This window comes from Seriola dumerili, unplaced genomic scaffold (genome assembly GCF_002260705.1).
Source record: "Seriola dumerili isolate Sdu_G_001 unplaced genomic scaffold, Sdu_1.0 BDQW01000025.1, whole genome shotgun sequence".
In the NCBI taxonomy this organism is placed as follows: domain Eukaryota; kingdom Metazoa; phylum Chordata; class Actinopteri; order Carangiformes; family Carangidae; genus Seriola; species Seriola dumerili.
In genome coordinates this window covers 10,002,643-10,025,718 of record NW_019174280.1, presented here as the reverse complement: position 1 = coordinate 10,025,718, position 23,076 = coordinate 10,002,643, and the positions used below count along the sequence as shown (strand labels likewise).

Sequence of the window (23,076 nt, the reverse complement as noted above, 5' to 3'; positions counted from 1 at the left end):
TTCATAATAGTGGTCCAGTAGGCCACAAAATGCTCAGAGTGGACCCATTTAAAAACCTGTCTGTTGCTCTCAGTACTAATTTGCTAATGCTAATGCTGTGCTCACCAACCATCATTGGACAGAGCCAGGCTACTGTAGCTGTTTCCCCCTGCCTCTATTCTTTATGCTAGCTAGGCTAAATACGTGCTGACTCTAGCTACACAGGTTAAAAATTGACTATCTCTTATCAGAAAGAAAGCAAAAAAAAAAAAAAGAGTATTTTGGAAAATGTTAAACATTTTTTTCAAACAAATGTCTACGTTTTGAACTGCCACATATTTGCAGTAGCCCCCACTGTGAGCAACAGGTGCTACTATTAGTTGGAAGGACATTTAAAGCCATAAACCCAGAACAGCATGTCTACTACATTCAGGTACTTGAGTTTGAAATTACAGTGCATACTAGACAGTACTTATTTAGCTCAAGTACTTACAGCCAGGAGTATCTGCAGCGAGGAGTGAGCCACCTCTATGAACTGAAAATCCATCAGACAGCCAGATATAGATATATATCGGTGGTCCTCGGGTGCCCAGGAAGGGGGAGGGGTGATGGGTGTCACCCTGCACCCCGGGCCATTCTCCATCCACCAGGAGCGATGCATGGACAGGTTGAAAGTCAGCACAAGGTCAGAGTCCTGGCAAGGCAGAGAGAGAGAGATAGACAGACAGAAAGTGAGTTGAATTACATCCTCTGACAGAAGACAGATCGGGAACAAGGCCGAGGCAGGCTGAATGTCATGGCAGGTTCTAACCAAGTTTTAATTAAAACCAAACTGTTTATCATATCTAAGTCTGATAGATAGATAGACCGAAAGAAAGAGGGGAGAGGGTTTGGCTAGAGCTAAAAATAGATCTCAGATGTATAATTTTGATGATCTGGGATCACTCAGATTAGATCAGAATCGTACACATGCAGGGTAATGATGAGGACAATAAATGAGGGAGAGAGAAGAACGATGGGAGGAGGCTTGAGAGAGAAAAGAAAAGAGAGAGGAAAAAAAGGAGAGATTGAAAGAAGCTTGGTTTTAATTTGGTGTTTCTGCATGCTCTTGTATGATGCCTCCAGCTTGAGAGAAAGAGGGGTATGTATTTTGGTGTCATGGAAAGGTCAGTCACTAAAATGTTACTGTTATTTTAGGTTGTTTTAGGCAGCACAGTTATGATTTGTTCTCTTGATTTATTTCTCCTTGAGCAGGACGATCTCAAAACAGTGAGAGACATTAAAGTTGATCGGTTCATAACCATGCTAGCAAGTCAGTTAGCATAGCACTTTGGAGACTGAGATTGAAATATCTCATCAAATACTAAATGGATTGGCATGAAATTCTGTAAAGTAAGTCCTTGTTCCCAGAGCATGAATCTTACTCTTTGTTAATCCACTGACTTTTCCTTTAGTTCTGACATTTCCAGCCCAGAGTGCAACTATTCTCCACTAACCATTGAATGAAATGATATGAAATTTAGTTCAGAAATTCATGTTCAAAATGAATTGTACTAACTCTGGTGATCAGGAGATTCATACTCAGCTCTACATTAATACAGACTCTATCTCCTCTTCAATTGCTCTGTCCACCACAGCATGAACAGCCCCATCGCAGCCAGAGATAAATTAATATTACAGCTAAAGTATAGCTCAGCTGACAACCAGTAAATAAATAAACATTTTCTGTCCCCCACTGTTTCAGTTCTACTTCACAGCAGCACAGAAAGACCACACACCGTAGCAATGGCCCCTGCAGTTACATTGCAAACTGTCTGCTTAGGTACCTCTTCAATCCTTTTCATTCTAAGAGCCTAAAAGATGCACGATAAATCAGTTACGATGGTCGTCTTGGTTTAAATAATGCACATATTAACGACTCCACTTAGCAAGGAGTGACATAGATCATTCATCAGACAGCCATGCAAACCGCTCTGACACACACAGACACACACACGTCCACAAACGCAAACACACACGTGGTGGCTCTTGTGCTGCCTTTGCCATTAGTCAAATGAAAAGCTCTTTAAAAGCAGGCTGAAAGCAAAAATAACTTTCACATCATTTGCTAATTTTCTGTGGTGATAAATTTTTTTACAAAGATATTAACAAATGTATAAACTTTGATTTTGTCTGTCAAAATCATATTAGTTTTCATTCTTAGAAAGCTATGTATCCTTGTGGTTATCTTACTGAAATGGCAGTCAAACAATGAACATTAAAGAAAGTACATTTTCAAGGGGACTGCCAGATTTAACAACAGCTTACTAGAATGGATAGGCGAATAGCCCCGTAAAGGTAGGGAAGCTCACTCATTTTCAACAGGAAGCAAATTGTCAGTATTTAAAGTAACTTATTTTTGTGAAGAACACAAATCTTTAAATAGAGACTCTGCTCTTCCATCAACACCTGAGTCAAGATTGTCTGTTTCTACACTGTATATCCCACTTTGTCTTTATCTGGCCCACTTTTCCTCCCCCCACATCCACACTGACTCTGTCACCTGTCTCCGTACTGTTACTTCATTTTTTCCTGTTCTCCTCTCTATTAATTTATATTGAGGTCTCTCTTACCTCTCTCTACCCCCCCCCTTTTCTCCCCTCTTTTTCTTCCTTGGCCCCTCTCTATTTCAGTGTAATGAGTAAATGCCTCATTAGCGCAGAGCTCTGATTAATGCCATCTCCCCTTGTTGTGCTCCTCTTTTTAATGAGTAAAATCTCTCTAAATTTCTCTCTTGCTCCCTCTCTGCCATCACTCTCCCTCCGTCTGTCTCTGCCTGTCGCAGCCTTACTCCAAATCTTTCTCCCTTTCTTCCTCTCTCTTTCCTTCACCACTCTTCTTTATTGCTTTTGTTTCTTTGTCTTTCACTGTTCTCAGCCTTTCTGTCTTACTGTTGGGAGAGAGGGAGAGAGAGAGAAATGGGGTTGGGTTGGCATGATAATTATTTCAGTACAGTCTGTATCAGTACTTTACTAATGAGCCTCTCAAACACAAACACACACACACACACACACACACACACACACACACACACACACACACACACACACACACACACACAAAAGTAATTATCAGTGAAAAGCTGAATCTGGCAAAATGTCATCCAAGACCAAGCAGGATGCAACGCTACTAATTCTGCTACTAATACTCTCTTTCTTTGTGAATGCAACAAAAGGGACATAACATGAAGAAGAATGTGCCTGAACTCCACCGAGCTGTTAGTTTGGCTAAGTTAGTTTTGCTAACCACTTGCAGATTATGGGAACAAAAGAAGCTGCAACTTAACTCAACTTGAGAAGAAAAAAAACAAGCAGCACTAATGAATGTATACAAGGCTTGTTTGGGAACAGCAGAAAGATTTTTAACAACAAAATATATGCAATATTACTGACAAAAAGTTTAGGCTGGGAGAGAAAAAGCAATAGAAAGTTGAAAAAGTGAATCTCATCTCCTCTAAAAACTGTGTAACAGTTGGTAATCTTGCTAGCAAGATTAAATATGCCTGCTTAAAGGAAATAGTTTGACATATTGGAAAATAAGAGTTTGGCTAGATGAGAAGCTTCCACTCTGGTATCTGTACGGTTAATATGAAGCTAGAGCCAGGCGACTGTTAGCAAACTTAGCACAAAAAAGTTAGCTTGGCTCTGTCCAAAGCTAACGAAATCCTCCTGCTAGCACCGCTAAAACTCAGAGTAAGACGTTATATCTTCTCTGTTAACTTGGCCAAAGTGTAAAAACTACACAATGTGGGTTTTGGGGGAGTTATGTGCTTGACAATAATCAGTGAGCTTTAGTAGTATTGGTAGGTGGATGTTTGTTTTTTTTACCTTTGGAAAAAGCCAAGCCCTTTCCCAGTCTGTATGCTTATCTAAGATAATTGTCTCCTCTAAGCTCCATTGTACCTGCACTGAAGCAATGACAATGTCAATGTCAATGTCATATTGTCTTTGTGGTTACACTTTTCAACATCAATACAAAAACTACCACACCTAACAACAAAGAGACCTAGAAAAGCAAGGTAGACCTTTATGTTTTCCTTTTCTATTGCCCTGTGTCTGAAGATCCTGCGCCTGTGCATGAGTTTATTGAGGTTACAGGGTCTGTAAAATAGCTTGAAACTAGACTGGTAATAAAAAAAACTTTCATCTCCTTTCTATTCATCCAGCAGCAGTGAGCTACCACAACAAGCCTCGCTCTACACAGATGGAGAATATGTGATATCAAAAAAACACATTAGAAATTAATCTTATTTTCTGAAGAAAGTATAGCACAAGTGTTTTGGAGATAATGCCTTTATAATAACAAATGATCCAAACATCCTGCACAGAGGATCTGGAGGCAAAACTCAAATTACTCCATACTCACCAGTGGAATACAAAACAATTAAATTGCAGTTGTGTCCATTGATGTATTGATTTTAAATGGTGGAATTCATCTAGCATCGCAGCATCTAATCCACAAGGATGACGAAACCATAGCTCCAAAATCATTTTGATACATATTAATCGTCATTGAGATATTAATCTGTCTGGGGATGAAAGTCCTGTTTGGCTTAATAAAAAAATATCAGCTAGACTTGTATTAATATTTCTGTGTGTATGTGTGTGTACATAGGTGTGAGTTTATTACAAAGCACCATTTTTGACTGTTAGTCTCAAGTCTTCACATATTTCCTCCCCTCTTGTCGTGTCTCTCACCTCTCTTGTTATCCCCCTCTCTGCCTCTCACACACACATATACACACAATAACACACACAGTCTATAATTTCCAGTGTGCTAGTTGAGGATCATGCACTCACGCTCTCAGGTCTTTGTCTCTGACTGTGGGCTAGTGCCGCTTCAATGAACCACATCTGTTTTTCCTCTGCCTTTCTCTACATCCCTCCCTCTCATTCTGCCTCCGCCCTTCTCTCTCTCTCTCTCCTCTCCCTCTCGATTTCCCCTCAATTTCCCACCTCTCTATTTTCCTTTGTCTTCCACTCTCATGAAGTGTAGGGGTGGAGTGGGAAAAGACCACTGAGAACGGACTTTCCTCTGATGGTCTGGTCAAAGGAGGAATGATGCCATTTTAATGTTACCTGGGGCTAAATTTGAGACTAGTTTAAGAGTTAAAATAAAAACTCTCTCTCTCTCTCTCTCTCTCTCTCTCGATTTTCCCTCTATTTCCCACCTCTCTATTTTCCTTTGTCTTCCACTCCCATGAGGTGTAGGGGTGGAGTGGGAAAAGACCACTGAGAACGGCCTTTCCTCTGATGGTCTGGTCAAAGGAGGAATGATGCCATTTTAATGTTACCTGGGGCTAAATTTGAGACTAGTTTAAGAGTTAAAATAAAAACTCTCTCTCTCTCTCTCTCTCTCTCTCTCGATTTTCCCTCTATTTCCCACCTCTCTATTTTCCTTTGTCTTCCACTCCCATGAGGTGTAGGGGTGGAGTGGGAAAAGACCACTGAGAACGGCCTTTCCTCTGATGGTCTGGTCAAAGGAGGAATGATGCCATTTTAATGTTACCTGGGGCTAAATTTGAGACTAGTTTAAGAGTTAAAATAAAAACACAGTCAGTCTGGGAAAAAAAAACAACAAACAACAAAAATTAAGATCTAAACCTTAAATAACTTGTTAAATAACAGAGCAACGTGGCATCTAAATCTGATTAGAGCAGATGTGACATTGATAAAAAAAACTTGTTTTTTCAGTTCAAGTTGATTTTGAAGGACTGAAATGGATGAATGGATGGATGGATTGATGGATGGCATAAGGGAAGGAGTGCTGGTTTTTCCCCATGAGCGCTTCAGCATCTGCTGCCTGGACAAACACATGCCATGGCCACATCCTATAACACATTAACACTCGCAGAATCTAACACCATTTTTACAAACATTAAACATTCAAGCTCCATCAGTCATTTAGTCAAACAGACAGACAATACTTAAAACATTGAGACTGATAGTCTGACAGACAACAACAGCCAATCAGACATTCAGCCTGTCCAGTAGGCAGCTACAAAGATCAGATCATCAAACTAAAGGGCAGAAAATCGGGGAGGGGACAATATTAGCTCTATTCTCTCTAAAGTCAATTTTTCACTCTATTTAACTAAACCTCCATCTCTATCTGTGGCTTCATCTCCTTTTCTATTATTTTCTCTCTCTCTGCTTTCTCTCTCTATGTCACTCTGTCTGTGTTATTTCACACCAATATCATCAGTCACGGTGCATCTCCCTACATTGTTTTGCTGTGATTTCCCATGGGTGTTAGATGAGGCCTTAACCCATAATGCCTAAAGCACTTTTCTCCTATCAGATTGGTCGGGGGTGTTAGGGAATTGTTTGCGTGTGTGTGTTTGTGTGTGTGTGTATGTGCTGTGGGGAGTGGTGGGTGGTGCGTAGAGATGAAGTCCAGATCCTAACCCTGACCTTAACTACACCAAACTCATTACCAATTCTAAGCAAATGCCTCAACATAACCAATTTAACCCGTTTGATCTTTCTGATAGGGGGGCCAATTACAATGCTCCCCTCCATACCCCAGATGGGATCCACATTTGCACAGAGAAGAGGGGGGATGTTAATTCAAGCTTTCAACGGGTTAATTGGCTTTTTGTCAACCCTGCAGCCACACCTTATGCAATAAATCAGAACTCTAAAAATCAGGGCTGGTGTACATGGACTTTGATGCTTAGGGGAGTTTCTCATCTCAACTGTCACCAAGTCATGTCGCCAAGTTATAATTTGGCGCTATACAAATAAAACTGAATTGAAATGAAATTGTTAAAGCTGCAATAATCAATGCTTATATCAACAATGATTCCAATAAGGAAGTCCAATAAGATAATAAAATAAATAAATAATGTGAACAGTAATCTATTGTAACATCCATCAGCTTACACCGAATTTACTTGTGAATCTTGAGTGAGGCTGCCATCTTCCCAGATTTCAGTACTTATTTTAGTGAGCACAAACTTATCATGACCAATGCCAATGACAGCAAAAACTACAAAATAAGACCCAAGTCGTAATAAACCAGAATTATCCTTTAATGTTTCAATCAAAGGGAACTTCTTCAAACCCTATTCTTCCTCAGTTCTGAGGAAACTCATTAGAAATTCAGTACATATTAAACAGGTTTTATAGGCAGTTTCGTAGTTTCCTTTAACATGTACAATAAAAACAAACATTACTGATATCATAGCCAGGCTAAATCCATTACAATCAAGGCTTGAAATTAATGCCAGCCAGCATCCAGACCCTGGAGCAAGTTTGACTTTGGCAGTCATGTCAATCAAATCCATTATCTACTACAGCATAAAGCCGGTGTCTGTTCAATCAGCTTGTTCCATTTGAACAAGTCAAAACTAACTCTTGTCGTTGCACAAGAAACTATAGAGTAACAATGAATAATCAAAACGAATCACCAGTAATAATAGCTCAGGGCTCAAATGATAAAATTGGTTGGTAAGAATGTCCCACTAGAGACATGCTGATGGAAAAAAAGGCAATTTCATGCCACGATTTCAACAAATGCATCCATTGATCAAACACAGTCAGAGTTGATGCATTAACTCAGAGAAACGGGGTGGAGGTTTTAACTAGAACGTCTATGATTAAAAGTGCGGGATCCTCTCATTCATCATCTCAATCGGTGGTGAATGAATACTGAGGGAAGTAAAATTAAGTGACTATTAGCATTCAAACTGGCCCAGGCAATCTGTTTTTTTTTACTTTCTTTGGGGATGTATTTGGTGGTTTGCAGTTTGATTTACTGTCACATTTCTTCCACAATTTATCCTGCAGTTAAAAGCTCGCCCTGCACTGACAACTATTGATGTTGATATGAGATGTATACAAAAGGGACATAGTTGATTTTTTCCCTCTAACATAGGTGATCCTATCTTCCTCAGAGGTTTTGTTGCTCTAACTCTCTTTTTCTACTTCTTTTTTTTTCTCTTCTCTCTTTCCTCTCTCGAAGGCAACACTGATTCACATGTGGCTTCATCTCATCGCACGTCATCTTCTATAGCTCCTATCGTACCTTCGCCTGTCGAAACCTCTCTGTCTCTCTGTCTGCCCCTGATGCCTCACTTCTCTACACCCAATCTTTCAGTATTCTTTAGTTTCTCCCCCTTTCTCTTCTCTCTCTTTCATTTCCATCTCTCATTCTACCACTTCCCCTGCGGTCACTTCTTTTTCCCTCTGTCAGGGCTCCATTGTGCGTTTGCGGACCGAGAATTGATGCCTGGACAGACATGGGATTTGAAATGGCACTGTTTTGAGTGTCTGTCTGTCTGTCTGCATTTGGTGCACGCACATACTGTATGCAAGTGTGAGTCCCCCATGTTTTCTTGTGACTGATATAATGAATGACAGGTTCTCCAACTACTGGCAGAGCAAACAAACACTAACACATGCACACTCACACACTGCCAGACATATTTTCACACATACAATATGCAAAAATGCATGCGGGATATCCCTCCCACACAGCACCCCACCTCCTCAGTAAATGACTGACAGCTGAGCACGACGCATGTGTGCATCTATGTGTCTGTATCTGTGTGTCATCTGACGCCCAGAGGGTGGCTGCATCTTTTATATGACACAGTGGACTACTGACAGTTAACTGTCTAAGACTGTGTGAGAGTAGATGCGAACATGCAAGAAAGTATGTGTGTGTGTGTGTGTGTGTGTGTGTGTTTGCAACATGGTGACAGTTCTCTCTCCACAGGCTCTTCTCCAAATCTGTCAGGATTGCCACATCAGAAATCTTTTTAAAGATTAATTTTATGGCATCGCTGCTACATTAGATAGTGCAGTAGCGAGTGACAGGAAGGATGGGAGTGTGACAGACTGATATATGGTATGAATCTTGGGCTTAAACTCAAATTACTGTCAAGACAGGATGTACACCTTATCTTGCCTCTGGGGCTCTACAGGGGCCTTATGGGAGGCAAAGATACTCATTTGATAGAAAGTTCTATCAAACACAAACAGTTGAAAGGGCAAACATGTCACAACAAGAGCGGTGTTTTTTAGTTGAAATTTAACTTATCATTATTCTTTAATTCAATCTAACTTACCTAACCCTGTGGTAAGGTAAAATACCAGTTTGTTGGTTAAAGCTTCACACAAAAAGAATTGCAGATCTTTTTCTTTATATCATCATAAAATCTAAACGGTCACACCACATCAGCAATTCTAATGGCTGGGGTATGCTTGAAACAAACTAGTTCATACAATGTGTAGTCTGAATACAGCTGCTTCGAATGGCCACATTCGAAGGTGTGGTGAAAAGCTTTCTTGATCGAATGAGGATTAGCAGTGCAGGCTTTAGGTCTCTTCTCAACATTTGGTTGTTCAAACAAAAAGCGAAGTCGGTAAAAAGAGAGGTTCACACCTCCACACACCTGGCCGATCTCTGCCTGAAGTGGGTGTGTTTGTTGGATTGTCAGTTTCAGAGAGTTACAAAGATTTTCAGACACAGCCAGTCCAATTTAAATGCTGAGAAGGTGGACGACTTCTCACATGCTGTTCGACCATCTGATGCGCATTTCAGTACTGTTCATTCCCGCACTACCATACTGTGTACATTTCAAGTACACAGTATGGTAGTGCAGGAGGCTTAAGACATCATTTTGGTCTATCTCACTTGTAATTATCATTATTTGAGACATTTTAGACACAAATAATTAACTGTCAACTGCTGTTTCCAAGGTCAATGATCTTCTGTTCACAATCACACAATACAAAGTGATGAATTGTATGAATGCGAACATTAGGTTTGTGTCAGTGATAATGCAAAATTATGATGATTTATAAATGATCGCAATCTTAATCCACTTCTCTGACTATCAAGTGTCTATTACAGAGGGAGCAGTGAATGACTGAACAGACACTCAGAATTATGGGAAGTCTGAACATCTGCATGTTTATGAGCACATGCAATCTTCTGATGAGAACCATGTGATACGGTTGAGGACTGGTTGAGATTGCTTTGACAACTGCTGTGTCCGATCTCAAGAACAAACTGTCCAGCTCAAAATAATCGATGTATGAAAAAAGTGAGTTCCATCCAACTTGGAGTTAGAGCCCTACTGTATGCGTGGGACAATGTCAGTGACTCATCACTGACATGCAACATTGCTTCTTGCAATGTCCTGTTAACACAGTGAGATGATGTCTCATCGAACCCACTTTACCATTATCTCAACCATGTCTTCCTCCAACGTCCGTCCAATCTGCCCACCTGACTTCTGGACTTCAACCTGCGCTGACAAACCCTGATGCATTTCCCCTCCTTGCTGTCTTTCCCACCTTTCCACTCACTGTCTCGGGTCTCCTTTCCTTATTAAGAAGAAATGTCATAGGTGTTTGGCAAACCTTTAGAGCCCTAATCTTTCTGACTGTCCTGCTGCTGTGCTACGAAACAACAGGAATATTTGCAGTTCACCTGCTGAACATGAACTAGTCTGTGAGGAGTGTTCTGCACACTTAAACTGATGCATTGCAACAAACCACAAACATGTCTGTCACAATGCATTGAATTGGATTTGTTGTCTTCGCCTGCAAAATTTCCAGTTCTTCAATACGATGGAAATGTTATTACATTAATTTATAGTGTGAGGCCAGGCCTCATATCCATTTACCTCCCTGACAGTCTGATCATTCTTCTAATAAAGCAACACTTCTGGCACTGGGGATGCACCATCTGGATATTAGGTCTATTCATGGATAAAACAGGGTGTTAGCACTGTAAAATTACATCAAAGCTGCAGTACAGAGTCACTGATAACATGGCATGAATCAAAGCGAGGGTGATTCTCTGTCGCTTTCACACACAGAAAGATGTCAGATCTTTGTAATGAAGAAAAATGGAGTCTGTTGCAATCACTCTTGTCCTGTGACCCCAAAGTAATGCTCTGAGTATATAAAGTAATGTATTAAATTGGCACTGTGCTGTGTGATACATACAGCCCTGCACTATGAATTCATATTGACCATAAATAGCAGTGGCTTCTTGACATAAGAACATTTCCCCAAGTCTTGACATTGGAAGTTTAGAGGAAGAGAGTGAATAAAAAGGAGGCGAGAAGGTGAAGACGACAAGAACGGAAGAGGAGCAGGGGACAGATCTGCGTTGCACTTTGTAAAACAACATGAAAAAGACTTGATTATAGGGTGAGCAGAGGGAGAGGAGGGATGAATTACATGGAGATGAAGAGAGTGAGGCATAGGAGGGAGGGAGGCAGAGGTACCAAGAAGGAGGGAGGCGGCTTCAGAAAGCAAAAGAGAGGGAGATTCAGAGATTTTCATTTCTATCACAGTGCTCTTAAAGCACACCATCATTACATTCACCAAATACCTACAAGTTATTCTGATCCAGTGTGCAAGATATACAAAAAGAGGTGAGGCTAAGCAGGAAAAACATGTCACTATGGTGTATACTCGTCTCACTCTTTGATATCCATACAAACCATGTATTTCTGATCCACTGTGACCCAATTCTAAAAGTTGATTTTAACTTTGAGCCTATTTGGTTTGCTCTGATGTTAATAGTACTAGTACTAGTAATAGTACTAATTAGTACAGTGTTAATTCGACATTTTTAAGTTTAGTCTTCATTTTACAACAAAAAGGTGTATCAGTTTTAGTCACATTCTAGTTATTTGATTGATTTGTCTAGTTTTAGTCAAGAAAAAATTCAGTGCAGCTTTTCATCAGTTTTCATGTATTTTTTAATTCTTGAGTCTGCTAAGATGTCTGAGGTTTGTCACCATCTTACAGTTGTATAGTTACCGTGGAGACAAATGTTCTCGTCTAATGCATTGTTTAGTGTTAACTAAAATACTACCCACTACATAGGTACAGCTTGAGATGAGTTGAGACGTTGGACAACGTTAGCGCAGCAATATCCCTTTGGCGAACATTTAGAGATTTGACTGGTTGACAGGCTTCATTAATCCTGCACTCATTGCTATGGATATGGACAGTCAGCATGAAAATTAGCCAGCTTACATGTTAGTGTTCCAGCCGCATCCACAGCCCTTGATGATGCTTCATGAGCTTACTTTTTCAAAAATAAATATTAGCTTGATGACTTGCCTGTTTTCATGGTTTGTTCCAGCTGCTTTTTTTTGACATGTTTTGGTGTATTTTGAGAAGGATTGTGGATTCTGTTACATTTTTCCTTCCAAAACCCACTTACGTTAGCTGATGCTAACTAATAAAATGCTGCGTATTAGCACAAGTCATGTAGCTAATTAACCCTTGAATTAATTTCAAAGTATCATTTACACTTCACTTACACTGTTTTTTTTTTATTTAATTTTTCTTGTGAAAAAAAGGTTGTCAGTGCTTTACAGCATAGTTTTCGATGGTAAAATTAATGCTGCAATAGTAAATGGTGCCCTTAGTTAAGCTAACCAAAATGAATAAAGACACTATACTAACAGCAGCATAGCAAAGTTTTTTATTTGGCACTGTGCAACAGAGTTTAAATCTAGTTTTATCATTTTTTGAAGAGTTTCTATGTTTTTGAATTGAGTGGCAACAATCATAGCCATACCTGCATTACATGTGGTCTAGTGTAATAATAGCCCTCAGGTCAGTAAACAAGCCGTGGAACGGCAGGTGATGGATTCGTATCTCACACAACAGCTGGTGAATCCATGGAGGGGGGGTGGGGTGGGGTGGCGCGTTTGTAGCTCCCCGCTCCCTCAGTAACTGGGTCAAGGTTAATATATCCTTGAGTGAGGCGCACGCAAACTGGTTTGGTCATAAAAACAGGCTGTTCAGCGTCTGGTTTGAGCGTGCTTCTCCCTGATTGGTCAGGAGGTAATTGATAAAGGTGTCGCTAATTAAGTGGCTGCTTCCCCGTCGTTAGAAACCAGATGTGTTGATTTTGGTCAGGAAAGCTGGGGCCTTTAAAAAAAAAAGGATTTTTCTCATAAAATGAGGAAAAATATTAGTTTCATATGGTTTTATATTAAACTCTAAATGTGGTGATATAATTCATTTCATCCTATTTAATTAACCCTTGACCAATTTATATGCTGCTTTTCCTTTTTTGTGTTAGATAAAATAAAACAGCCCTTCCCAGCTGTAGTAGCTGCTGTAACTGTTAAAACTAGGCCTCAGGGGCAGTGAAAGGTGTAAATATCATTAATATCAGAGATCAATGAAGGTACAGGTTTCTCGACAGAATGTGGAGGGATTTTATACAACTGTTGACTTACTGTAAAACTTGTGGCCATAATTTGGATGGCAACAAAATTTAACAAGGCTCATGGTGTGTGTGTGTGTGCACACGCAGAGCAGACAGACAGGGGATGAGTCTATGGAACAGTAGGTGAGTACCAGAGGAGACAGGGAAACTATAGCTGAAGATGATGCGCCAGTTACGCTTGGTATAAACTAGCACTAATTAAGATTGAAAAGCTGGCAGTACTAATAAGATGCGGATATGTGGGGCTATAACTGCAATTTTATGTGATTTATCAAATGCAGACGTGTTACATAACTGTCCAATAGAATGAGTAATTTACTGCAAATTGTGGTGGGAAAACTACAATTTTTTTCAACACCACACCACAGAGTATAATCAGCCACAATCAGCACACCCGTCAACTGATTTCTTCTGTTTATGGAACCACTGATTGGCCCTAATTAATTTTCCAAGTTGATAATCTGTATTTAAAATTGAAAAATTTTAATGCAGAAAACCTAAACTTTTGCGACAGAAACTTTTATGTCTCACATCTATGTCAGCGTATAACACCAACGCAAAGCCCTGACATGCTCTCATACATCACCGCAAACCAGATGCTGAGAATTTACATAAAGACGCTTCACGCAACTTGGATGAATCATACAGGTATCTGTATGTGTGTAAACTGTAAATGCCAACGAGACACTCTAGAGAAGGACAGTTAGCCAGTTGCTCAAACCACTGTTTTCCCATTCAAGCTAGCTGTTGAAAAGGTGTAAAGGAATCCATCTGTCCGAGCTGCTTATCCAATCTTTACTCCACTCGAGTGTAACTGCGTCGGTAAGTGGTCGGTGGAAGTTGCCACTGACAGGGTCTTGCCCTCGTGATTATGGGACCTGAAGTTACACTAAAATTACACTGGAATTATGCGACCCTTCCTGTCAGAAGAGACAGGGAGAAAGTACTTTCAGAGAGTTCAGTGCTTGTGGTCCAAGTAGGGACATCATTCCACAGACTTTTATACAGAAAGCTGTAATGGTGAAGTACGCGAACACACGTTGCACTTGCAATCATAGAGTGATGCTAAGCATATCAAAAAGACAACAGACTCGTTTCAGAGTGCAGTGATCACACAAAATCTGTCTCACATTTGGTCTCTGGACTGGAGTGAGATGCACCCAGATCTACATCGCGCACAGAAAAACCAAGGCAAATGCATGATAAGTGAATGAAAGTGTATTAAATTAAATGGCCAGTGTTATTCTACATATTCTTATTGTGACCAAATCCCATTAAAAGAGAAAAACCAACAGAAACCCACAAAAGACGTAAATAAAACAAAGATATAGTTTTAAAGGCTAAAACAGCTGGGCTCTGTAGTTTTTAACTAACGTATTTCAGCTGCGGCATAATACACATTGGGCGCGCTAGTCAGTATTAATAGCTGCAGGACGGTGTGTGTGAGATTGACTCAAAATAGACTACACTTCCCATATATATGGTAATGAGGGAACAAGTCACTCACACTGCAACACTGTGGCTTATTGGAGTGTTTTTAATAGTTTTTGGACAACAATGGTGGCCATACGAACAGAGGAGTGAGCTATATTAGGCTCTAGCCACACAGACAACACTTAGTAGGGCGCATTCATTGCTGGTTTTTTGTCTTTTCATGGGATTTGTAGACTATAAGGCAATTATAGAATACTGCCGGTCTTATTATTGCATCTGGATTTTGAGATGTGACACTGGAAATGCAAGTGTAAATGGGGGCCTTGGAGATCAGTGCTAACTCCAGAAATCCAGCCAGTGATTGTTTGTCTGGACATATACGAAAGAGATTCGACAAGGGTGCAGAAATAGTACAAGAAAATGTTTTCTTACTCTGGACAGATCCCCAACCTCCAGGTAAAAACAGATGATGAAAACATTCCAGGTCATCCACACTACGAGCCAGGCTGCGTACTGCCGAGAGAGAGACAGGGGGGGGGGGGGCAGTGAGAGGCAATCACGATTTGACAGGCCTTTGCTGGAGAATTAAAAAAGCACATTCATGTCTTACTTTCAGAGTGAGCAAGATGTTTGATGTCTTTTGATGTTGTTAAGATGAAGAGAAACTTCTTCATTTCATTATCATTTATTATCTGAATCTTCTTACTAAATATTCTGTGTGTGTGTGTGTGTGTGTATGTATATGTGTGTGTGTGTGTGTGTGTGTGTGTATATGTGTGTGTGTGTGTGTGTGTGTGTGTGTGTGTGTGTGTGAAGGTCTTTGGCAGGGGTCAGCGGGCTGCATGGAGCCCTGCAGCCACGATGCGAACCTCTGCAAGTTTTCTGAAATATAAATTATTTTATCGACAGCTGCTAGAAACAGACAAGTGGAACACATAATTCCACTTGGCAAGATATTCTTCCTCCCACACCATATCACTGTTCTAACCTCTTATTTACTATATACATAATATATTCAAATTGACATTGTCTTCTGGAGCCAGCGTTAGAAAATAATTCAATAATTAAGGACGAGTGGGTCATATTTCTTGTTATATATGAACAGTTTGCTCTAGCTATGAATGAAATGTATTGAACATAGTAGATAGGATCAGTTAAGATGTTAAACATTATATCTAACATTGTTCTGTTCACACAGTGAAGTTATGATACAATTTTCATGGATGGCAGCGCTATGAAATCTAAAAATCACAAATTAAACTAAATTCCAGTGAGACAGACAAGAGGCTGTCGCTGAAAGGGTGTGTAAAATGGCTGTTTCCAAAGAATGAGTGTATATGTGTATATATCTGTGTGTGTGTGTGTGTGTGTGTGTGTGTGTGTGTGTGTATGTTAAACTCACCCCTGTGACATATCTTGGCCTGAACTGGATCGTGCCAAACAGACCCAGGATGACGACAATGATGTGGAGGAAGTTGGTCAGGATGGGAGCCCACTGGTAGCCAAGGAAATCTATCACCTGACGCTCCAACACACTGACCTGAGAGGAGGAGGAGGAAGAAGAGGAAGAGGAGGAGGAAGAGAGAGGAGAGTTTCAGTACATTTTCAAGCAAAAATGTCAAACATATAAAGGTTTCACCCGCTTAAAAGTGAGAATTAGCTGCTGTTCTTTCCCATATATGATATTTACCTAAACATTTATATGTTTATGATTGTTGGTTGGACAAAAACAGACACTCTGAAGACATCAACCTGGGCTCTGGGATCTGGGAAATGGGACCACACCAGCCACAACTACCATCAACATGTTGATATTCCGACCCACGAGTAATCATTACCACAAAATCCCTACATTACTAGATGAGTAGCCTACTCGGTACTCAGTACTCAGTACTATGCCTGGGTTGGACCACAGCTGTCTTAGAACTCAGACTTCATTTTGTCTTAACTACACACCTGTAAAGTTTTGTGACTGTATCTTGCAGGTTGTGACACTATCACATTGAAAAAAATCCATCCACAGACAACACATAAACACCTGCCACAGTATACTCAAAACTGCCTGTGCTAGTTCCCGCTACGGCACGTCTCTGTGGGATCACATTTTGTCACAATGACACACACACACACACACACACACACAGACACACACACACAGACTCACAGGGTGACAACAGTACCACCACATGCTGTCACAGCTGTAAATGGTTTTATATCATCTTATATTGAGCCTGTTTAGGATCTTTGGGAAACTTATGGTTAATGAGAATTCAAACGATGACCAAGTCTAGTCCCTAACAATGGACTTACTGAGCACATGGGGGTTGTATTTACAATTAGCGTCTTGATCATAGCGAAGTAAACCGTAATCAGTTATCTATGCATTTGGGTTAGGTTCCCAGGGCTGCGTGTGAGTGTGCGAGAGGTTATTATCGCTCAGTCACTGGAGCTTCATGCTGAGATACGTAGTTAATGAAGTCAGCAGAGTATGATATGGCTCTGCTAAATATATTAACACAGACACACACACACACACATATATGTACAGAGTGAGAGAGAGAGAGAGAGAGAGAGAGGGGAAAAGAGAAAGCAAGAGAAAAAGAAAAATGTACATTAATAGATAGATAGGAAGATAGATAGAAAGACAAGGATAGCATTATTAGCCTCATTTAGAAAAGAGACATTAACTGTTGTACACGATCAGCTATAGGTGTTTAAAGACCAAAAGCTTCATCTCAAATCAAGGGCCTTATATTCTGTTATTCTCCCCCTTTTCTCCAAACACACACAAACACACACACACACACACACACACACACACACACACACACTTCTGGATGGCTGAGTTTAGAGTGCCCTAATGTGAGACCATATGGCAACACTACAGCCTTTCACAGCCAGATAGCAGGTACACAAATACACAGACACACACATAAATACACACACTTAATAAAAACTCACATAAACTGTAACCTTGTATAAACTGCACCTCTCCAACATTAGTTCTAAATGTGAGAATGTTTATTTGATGTGAGATTTACATGAGGAAGCTGTATGAAAGAGTGTGCGGTGTGCCGGCAAATGTGCGTCCACCCGTTTGTGTGCGTGCGTGTGTGTGTGTGTGTGTGTGTGTGTATGTGTGTTTCCATGTCAGGGCAGGTCTGCTGTGCTTGCACTTGACAGCACCTGCTGTTATTGGACACACTGGGCTCAGCTGGCACCACAATGTGTGAGAGTGAGCGTGTGTGAATGTGTGTGTGTGTGTGTGTGTGAGAGAGAGACATTGCTTCTTTGTCTTTGACAGACTCCGTCTCTGTGTGTTTCTTTGTGTATCGGCTTCGTTTTATTATGTAAAAGTGTGTCCTCCCATTGACAATTATATAGTGCTGCGGTTGTGCCTCTCTCACAAACGCACACATACACATACAGAGGCTATTATAAGAAGTCAGAGGCCTCCCAGCCCATTACTGAGGCCCCTGGGGGCCTCTCTTTCATCGCCAATAATATAAACAGTCTTCACTCCAGCTGGGACACACACGCAGTCCCCAAAAAGACACACGATCAATCACACAAACAGAGGAGAGAGAATTTGATAGGAGGGATAAAGAATTTGTTTGTACACTATAGGTAACATCCACATTGGTTTGTCCTGGTTATTACAACACTCATCCTTTACGGTCAGTGAGCAAAAACTAATTTTTAAAAAAAAATTTTTTATGGATCTTTATTGTCCAAACATAGTTAATATGGAAGCCAATAAAGAGCAATATTCAAAACCAGACCATCTGTTCCTTCACACCACACCCACCTTTTGATGTCAAATTCTCATTACATGGCTCAGCTGCAAAACAACTAACTTCTCCTGACATGCAAAAGACAAAGCATGTATAGAAGCCCTCACTGCCGTAATCCCAGCATCCTTTGCATGTGTCAAATGACAGAAGCTACAAAATAAGGTGTGAAATCACCCGGCCTTTCAACAGCTATTACTCTGGGGGGGGAGAGATGCAGAGAGATATGAACAGAGCATAGTCACTAGCAGCATCTATGTTAGCAGATATGGCAGTTTTGTGATATGTGCAGCTGATGAAAGCTTCAGCGTTGTACAGGTGGAGCTTCAAGCTGGCTAGCCGGGTCCTTTGGGATCTGCTGCGACAGGCTTTGATGCTGCCGACAGAGATGTTTATTTCAGTTCTGCTGCTTAAAGCACAAGGGCAGAGGCATGTTCACATTCAGCTGCTCTATCTTGGTATATACTGCACTGTGCATCCACCTGTGGACACAGCAAATTAGTCATATTAGTTCTATTTTACAGAGCGTTTTCTTTGTCCATCATAAAGCTGATAATGCTGGGCAGTGGCTATTTAAAACTATTTTTTTTTAGAGCTAAACAAACACTGAAGTTCACAGAGAATGTCTTTAAAGAATCAATGAATGCACATGCTGCACAGTATCTATCTGTGTGTGTGTGCTTCATAAAATATAGACAACAATTTGGTATGCAGCCTTCTGTCAATCTGTGTAATACTAGCACAGAATCCCTCAGGGACCAAGAATGTTTATTCCTCCTACTGCTTTGTTAGCATACACTGATGCTCGTGCTCTTCTCTGCATGAGTTTCCCAAATGCAGCAGCATTTAGCTGAGTGACTAACTAAAGAGCTACAGTGGATCCATCACTGTCCGGTTGTCCATTCTCACAGCCTCCTTGTATAATGTGGCCAAAACGGTTTAGTTTTGTAGTGGCACTGAAAAAAACATTTCTGTGCTTCAGTTAAAGAAAAAGTTAACTGACTGTAAAAGAGCTTGTTACCATTTGCTTTGCCTGTACTGCTGGACAATTAATTGTTTTTACATAAAATGCGCAATCTTCTTATTTGAAGTGCTGCCATTTTATATAATTAACAATGTATTAACAAGCTTAACAGATTTTTTTAGCAGCTGCAATGACATTGACACTGGCTTTACCCAGCTGTTGCTAATTAACACTGATTCTGTATGTGACTGGTTAACATACCGTCTAAATGCTGCAGTCATACATGTTTGACAGAAACAGACAGTGGACTTGTGGAGTGGAGTCTTTTTACTGTTCAAAAACACCGACACAGCGGTGGTCTTGACAGACAGACACCTGGCTAGAATGGAGGTCAATAGCTGTCAAGTGTAACTCACGGACATAACTGTCAAATTGTTTTTTAAGGACATCATATTATTTTAAGCTAATCACCTTAAAAAGCTCTGACTCAAGATCTCCAGAATTCAGGGCTATGAAGCAGTAAGCTAATGTTAGCTTAAGCAGCTACAGAGAAAAGCTATGCTGCACAAACCTGTCCAAAACCAGCAGCCTGTCTGTCATTGTTACCTTAGCTGGACAACAACATAAGGGTATTCAATAAATACAACACCACATTTGATTGTCATATATTTAAATGTTATTGAGTAATGTTAAGAATACCACTGACACTGATGCTACTGCAGTATCTCAATAAATGTAATAAATGTGGGCTAAAGTTTTTCCACAGAGTACGAGCCAAGTTTACTTTGATGTTGAACTTGGAATGGTTTAAACCTTGGAACCTTGGAATCCTTCCAAGTTTCAAAAACAAAACAACTGTTCCGTGTAAAATTATGTATGTAGAAAAATTACAAGATATTTTCCTCAAATCGACCTTCCCTAGTTTTGACTAGATGGTATAATTCACTATGAGGATTTAATTGTTTCTGTTTTCAGAAATGTTTCCGGTTGAAAGTTTCACCCAGACTGTCAATAGTGCCGCACCCAACAGCGATGTCACCGTGTACTGACACACCCTGGAGTACACGTCTACATCACTGCATCAAAACGAGAGGGTGAAGCACTGGAGCTCAGCAAAAACAAGATTTTCCAGCGGGTGTTTAAATTGCTCTTTAAAACAGCAGAGAGAGCCAGAAATTGGTCATTTACAGTGGTAGAGGCAGGATTTCAAAAAACAAAAATAAGTACCTGTGCATGTGTACCATTTCTATACACCACGGGCGAACACATTCTGCCACAGGCACCACAGACAAGCAGCTGAAGTGATAAAGAAAGACACTCACACTCAAACACTTAGGGAATAGATTGGCAGCAGAAAGATGGGGGTGATGAAAGGGACAGTAGAGAGAAGCAGAGGAGAAAATCTTCAGTGAGTTTGGGAAAGATTTTGGTCTATTTGATAATGAAAGATAGAATGATATCAAAGAATTATTATTGCTCCAGACAGGGAGACAGCTGCACTCTGTGACCATTACGAGACACTGCAGAGCGATAAAAGTGTCTTTTATCTTAACAGAAGAAGAGGACAGAGGAGAGAGGAGAGAGAATAAGAAGACGAGGGACAGAGAGAGACAGGCCGAGAGATCTGATGAGAGGGCCTGAAGGGATGGAGAGGTGATTAAGATCTGACGGTTACTCATGGAAGAGAAGAAAATGACAGAGAGACAGTGGGTGAGAGAAGTGAAAATGTCTCATCTTCTGTCCCTCTGCCACTCCATTCCTCCCTCCTTACCTTCTTCCCTCTCCCGCCCACTCTTTCCTAACTCTGCTAATCTTCTCTCATTTTCTCATTTCCTGCCTACCTCTTTCTTCTTTCCTCCTCTTATTGTCACCCCCTGCTCTCAATCCTCTTCTTCCTCTCCTACATATTTAATATGCATTCATCTGTTACCAGATCTGTTGTGTCATAAAACAGCAAATTACCTCATCTGCCTCTTCCCTCTTCCCTTCCATCTCTTTCCTCCATTACCGCACTACCTTCCCCTTCTTGTCTCTTTTTTCCTCTCTTTCTTCGCCATCTCCATTGTCTCCATTGCCTCCATTTCCACCTTCTGTCCTCTCTCCATGTGGCGTTTCCCTCTCTAGCTCTTCTTCCCTCTGCTCCCTCGGCTCTGCCAGCCTGTTATCTCTCTCGCTTGCCTCCTCCCTTCCTCAATCTCGTCCTTCCCTCCCTCGTTCCCTCGGCGCTTTGGCTGAGAGTTTTCGCTTGGTTCTGTGACCTTTAAAAAACTGCTGATCAAATTCTGCTGCTCATCCCATTATAGACGACAGAGAGGGAGGGAAAGGGGGGAGGGATGAAGGGAAGGAGCTGAGGTCAGACAGGGTAGGGTGGGATAGGTAGTGAGAAGACTCTGGAGAAAGAGATGGTGGAGGAGAGAAGGTATGGAAAGCTGCAGGGATGGAGAGGAGAGAAAAACAGGCAGAGGAAGTGAGAAAACATCCAACAAACACTTATGAGTCAGACAGGGAGCATCACGACTTGAGTAGCAACATCCAAGCAAATCAGACACACATCGAGGTAAATATATGCCCTTGTTTTTCCCTCCTTGGCTTCCATTCCAAAACCATAACTTTTTTTTCTCTCTGTAATCATCATAAACTTTATTCTCCTAATAAAACTCCGAAGCAATCGTGGTTTACTGTTAACTTAATTAAGGCCGCCTGCCTGCAGAGTATCCCACTGTGTACAGCAAAAGCAATCTCCTATCGATTCAGTTCACAAAACGATCAATTCATCTCCATTGGAGGCTATTAGGGACCATTTGTGGCTACTTAGGGGCTTGGAGAGAGAGGAAAGACGGCAGGGAAGATGGGGGAAGCAAAGCGAGAGGGGGGGAAAGATAAAAGGATGTAGGGAAAAGAAGGGAGGGAGGGAGGAAGGAAGAATAAAGGAGTGGGAGCAAATGGTAGAGAAGGAAAGAGTAAGACACAAGAAGGACAGTGATGGAAAGAGACAATGATGATCAAAGGTGAAAATCTCCCCATTAAATATCCAATTTCCTCCATTCAGGCCCACTCACTGTCATCACAACTATTCAGTTATATCTGTAATAGCCATAATGCCCTCAGTCACTCAGCTATAGATAGACTGTACACAACTCCAACTGAGAGTCCCATTTAAATGAACATCACAGGAAGGCCATTAGGCTGTTGTAGTCAAGGTTGTGGTCTCAAATGTCACAACAGTGCTTTCATGGGAATAGGTGCCGGTACCTGTGACTGATATAGCCGATGTTACCTTTGTATGAGTTGGTTGAACTTTCCAGAGAGTTGTGTTAAGCTCCTTCTGAGCCCTGAGGTGCACCTTTCAAATTTCCTGATCTTAGGGGCTTTTCTATGCAGGTGAAGGAGATTATCAAGATACGGCTTAATATTTATTTCTGTGCTAGCATTTCATCATATGGCTCCACAGCTTGACATGCTGAGGCTAAAAAAAAAACAACAAAAAAGAAAAACACCCACACTAAAAAAAAGGTGTTTGAAACTACACTCTTTTTTTTTTTTTTTACCGTTTTCATAACACACGTTTCAAAACATTTACACAATAATTTTATTTTGCTTTTTTTTCTTTTTTTTTTAAATGCCCACAGTGTTCAGATATTTACTCCAGAC

At 40.7% G+C, this 23,076-nt stretch overlaps 1 protein-coding gene across 1 annotated transcript in view; it reads right to left on the bottom strand.

Annotated features, from left to right (window-relative positions):
* Positions 1–23,076, bottom strand: part of nkain2 (sodium/potassium transporting ATPase interacting 2) — a 76,395-nt gene that overhangs the window by 20,011 nt on the left and 33,308 nt on the right. The window contains exons 2-4 of the mRNA XM_022769067.1: positions 16,073–16,210; positions 15,103–15,183; positions 473–673 (exon numbers count right to left, since the gene is read on the bottom strand). Coding sequence (XP_022624788.1) covers positions 473–673; positions 15,103–15,183; positions 16,073–16,210 — 420 coding nt within the window. The remainder of the gene's footprint in view (positions 1–472; positions 674–15,102; positions 15,184–16,072; positions 16,211–23,076) is intronic.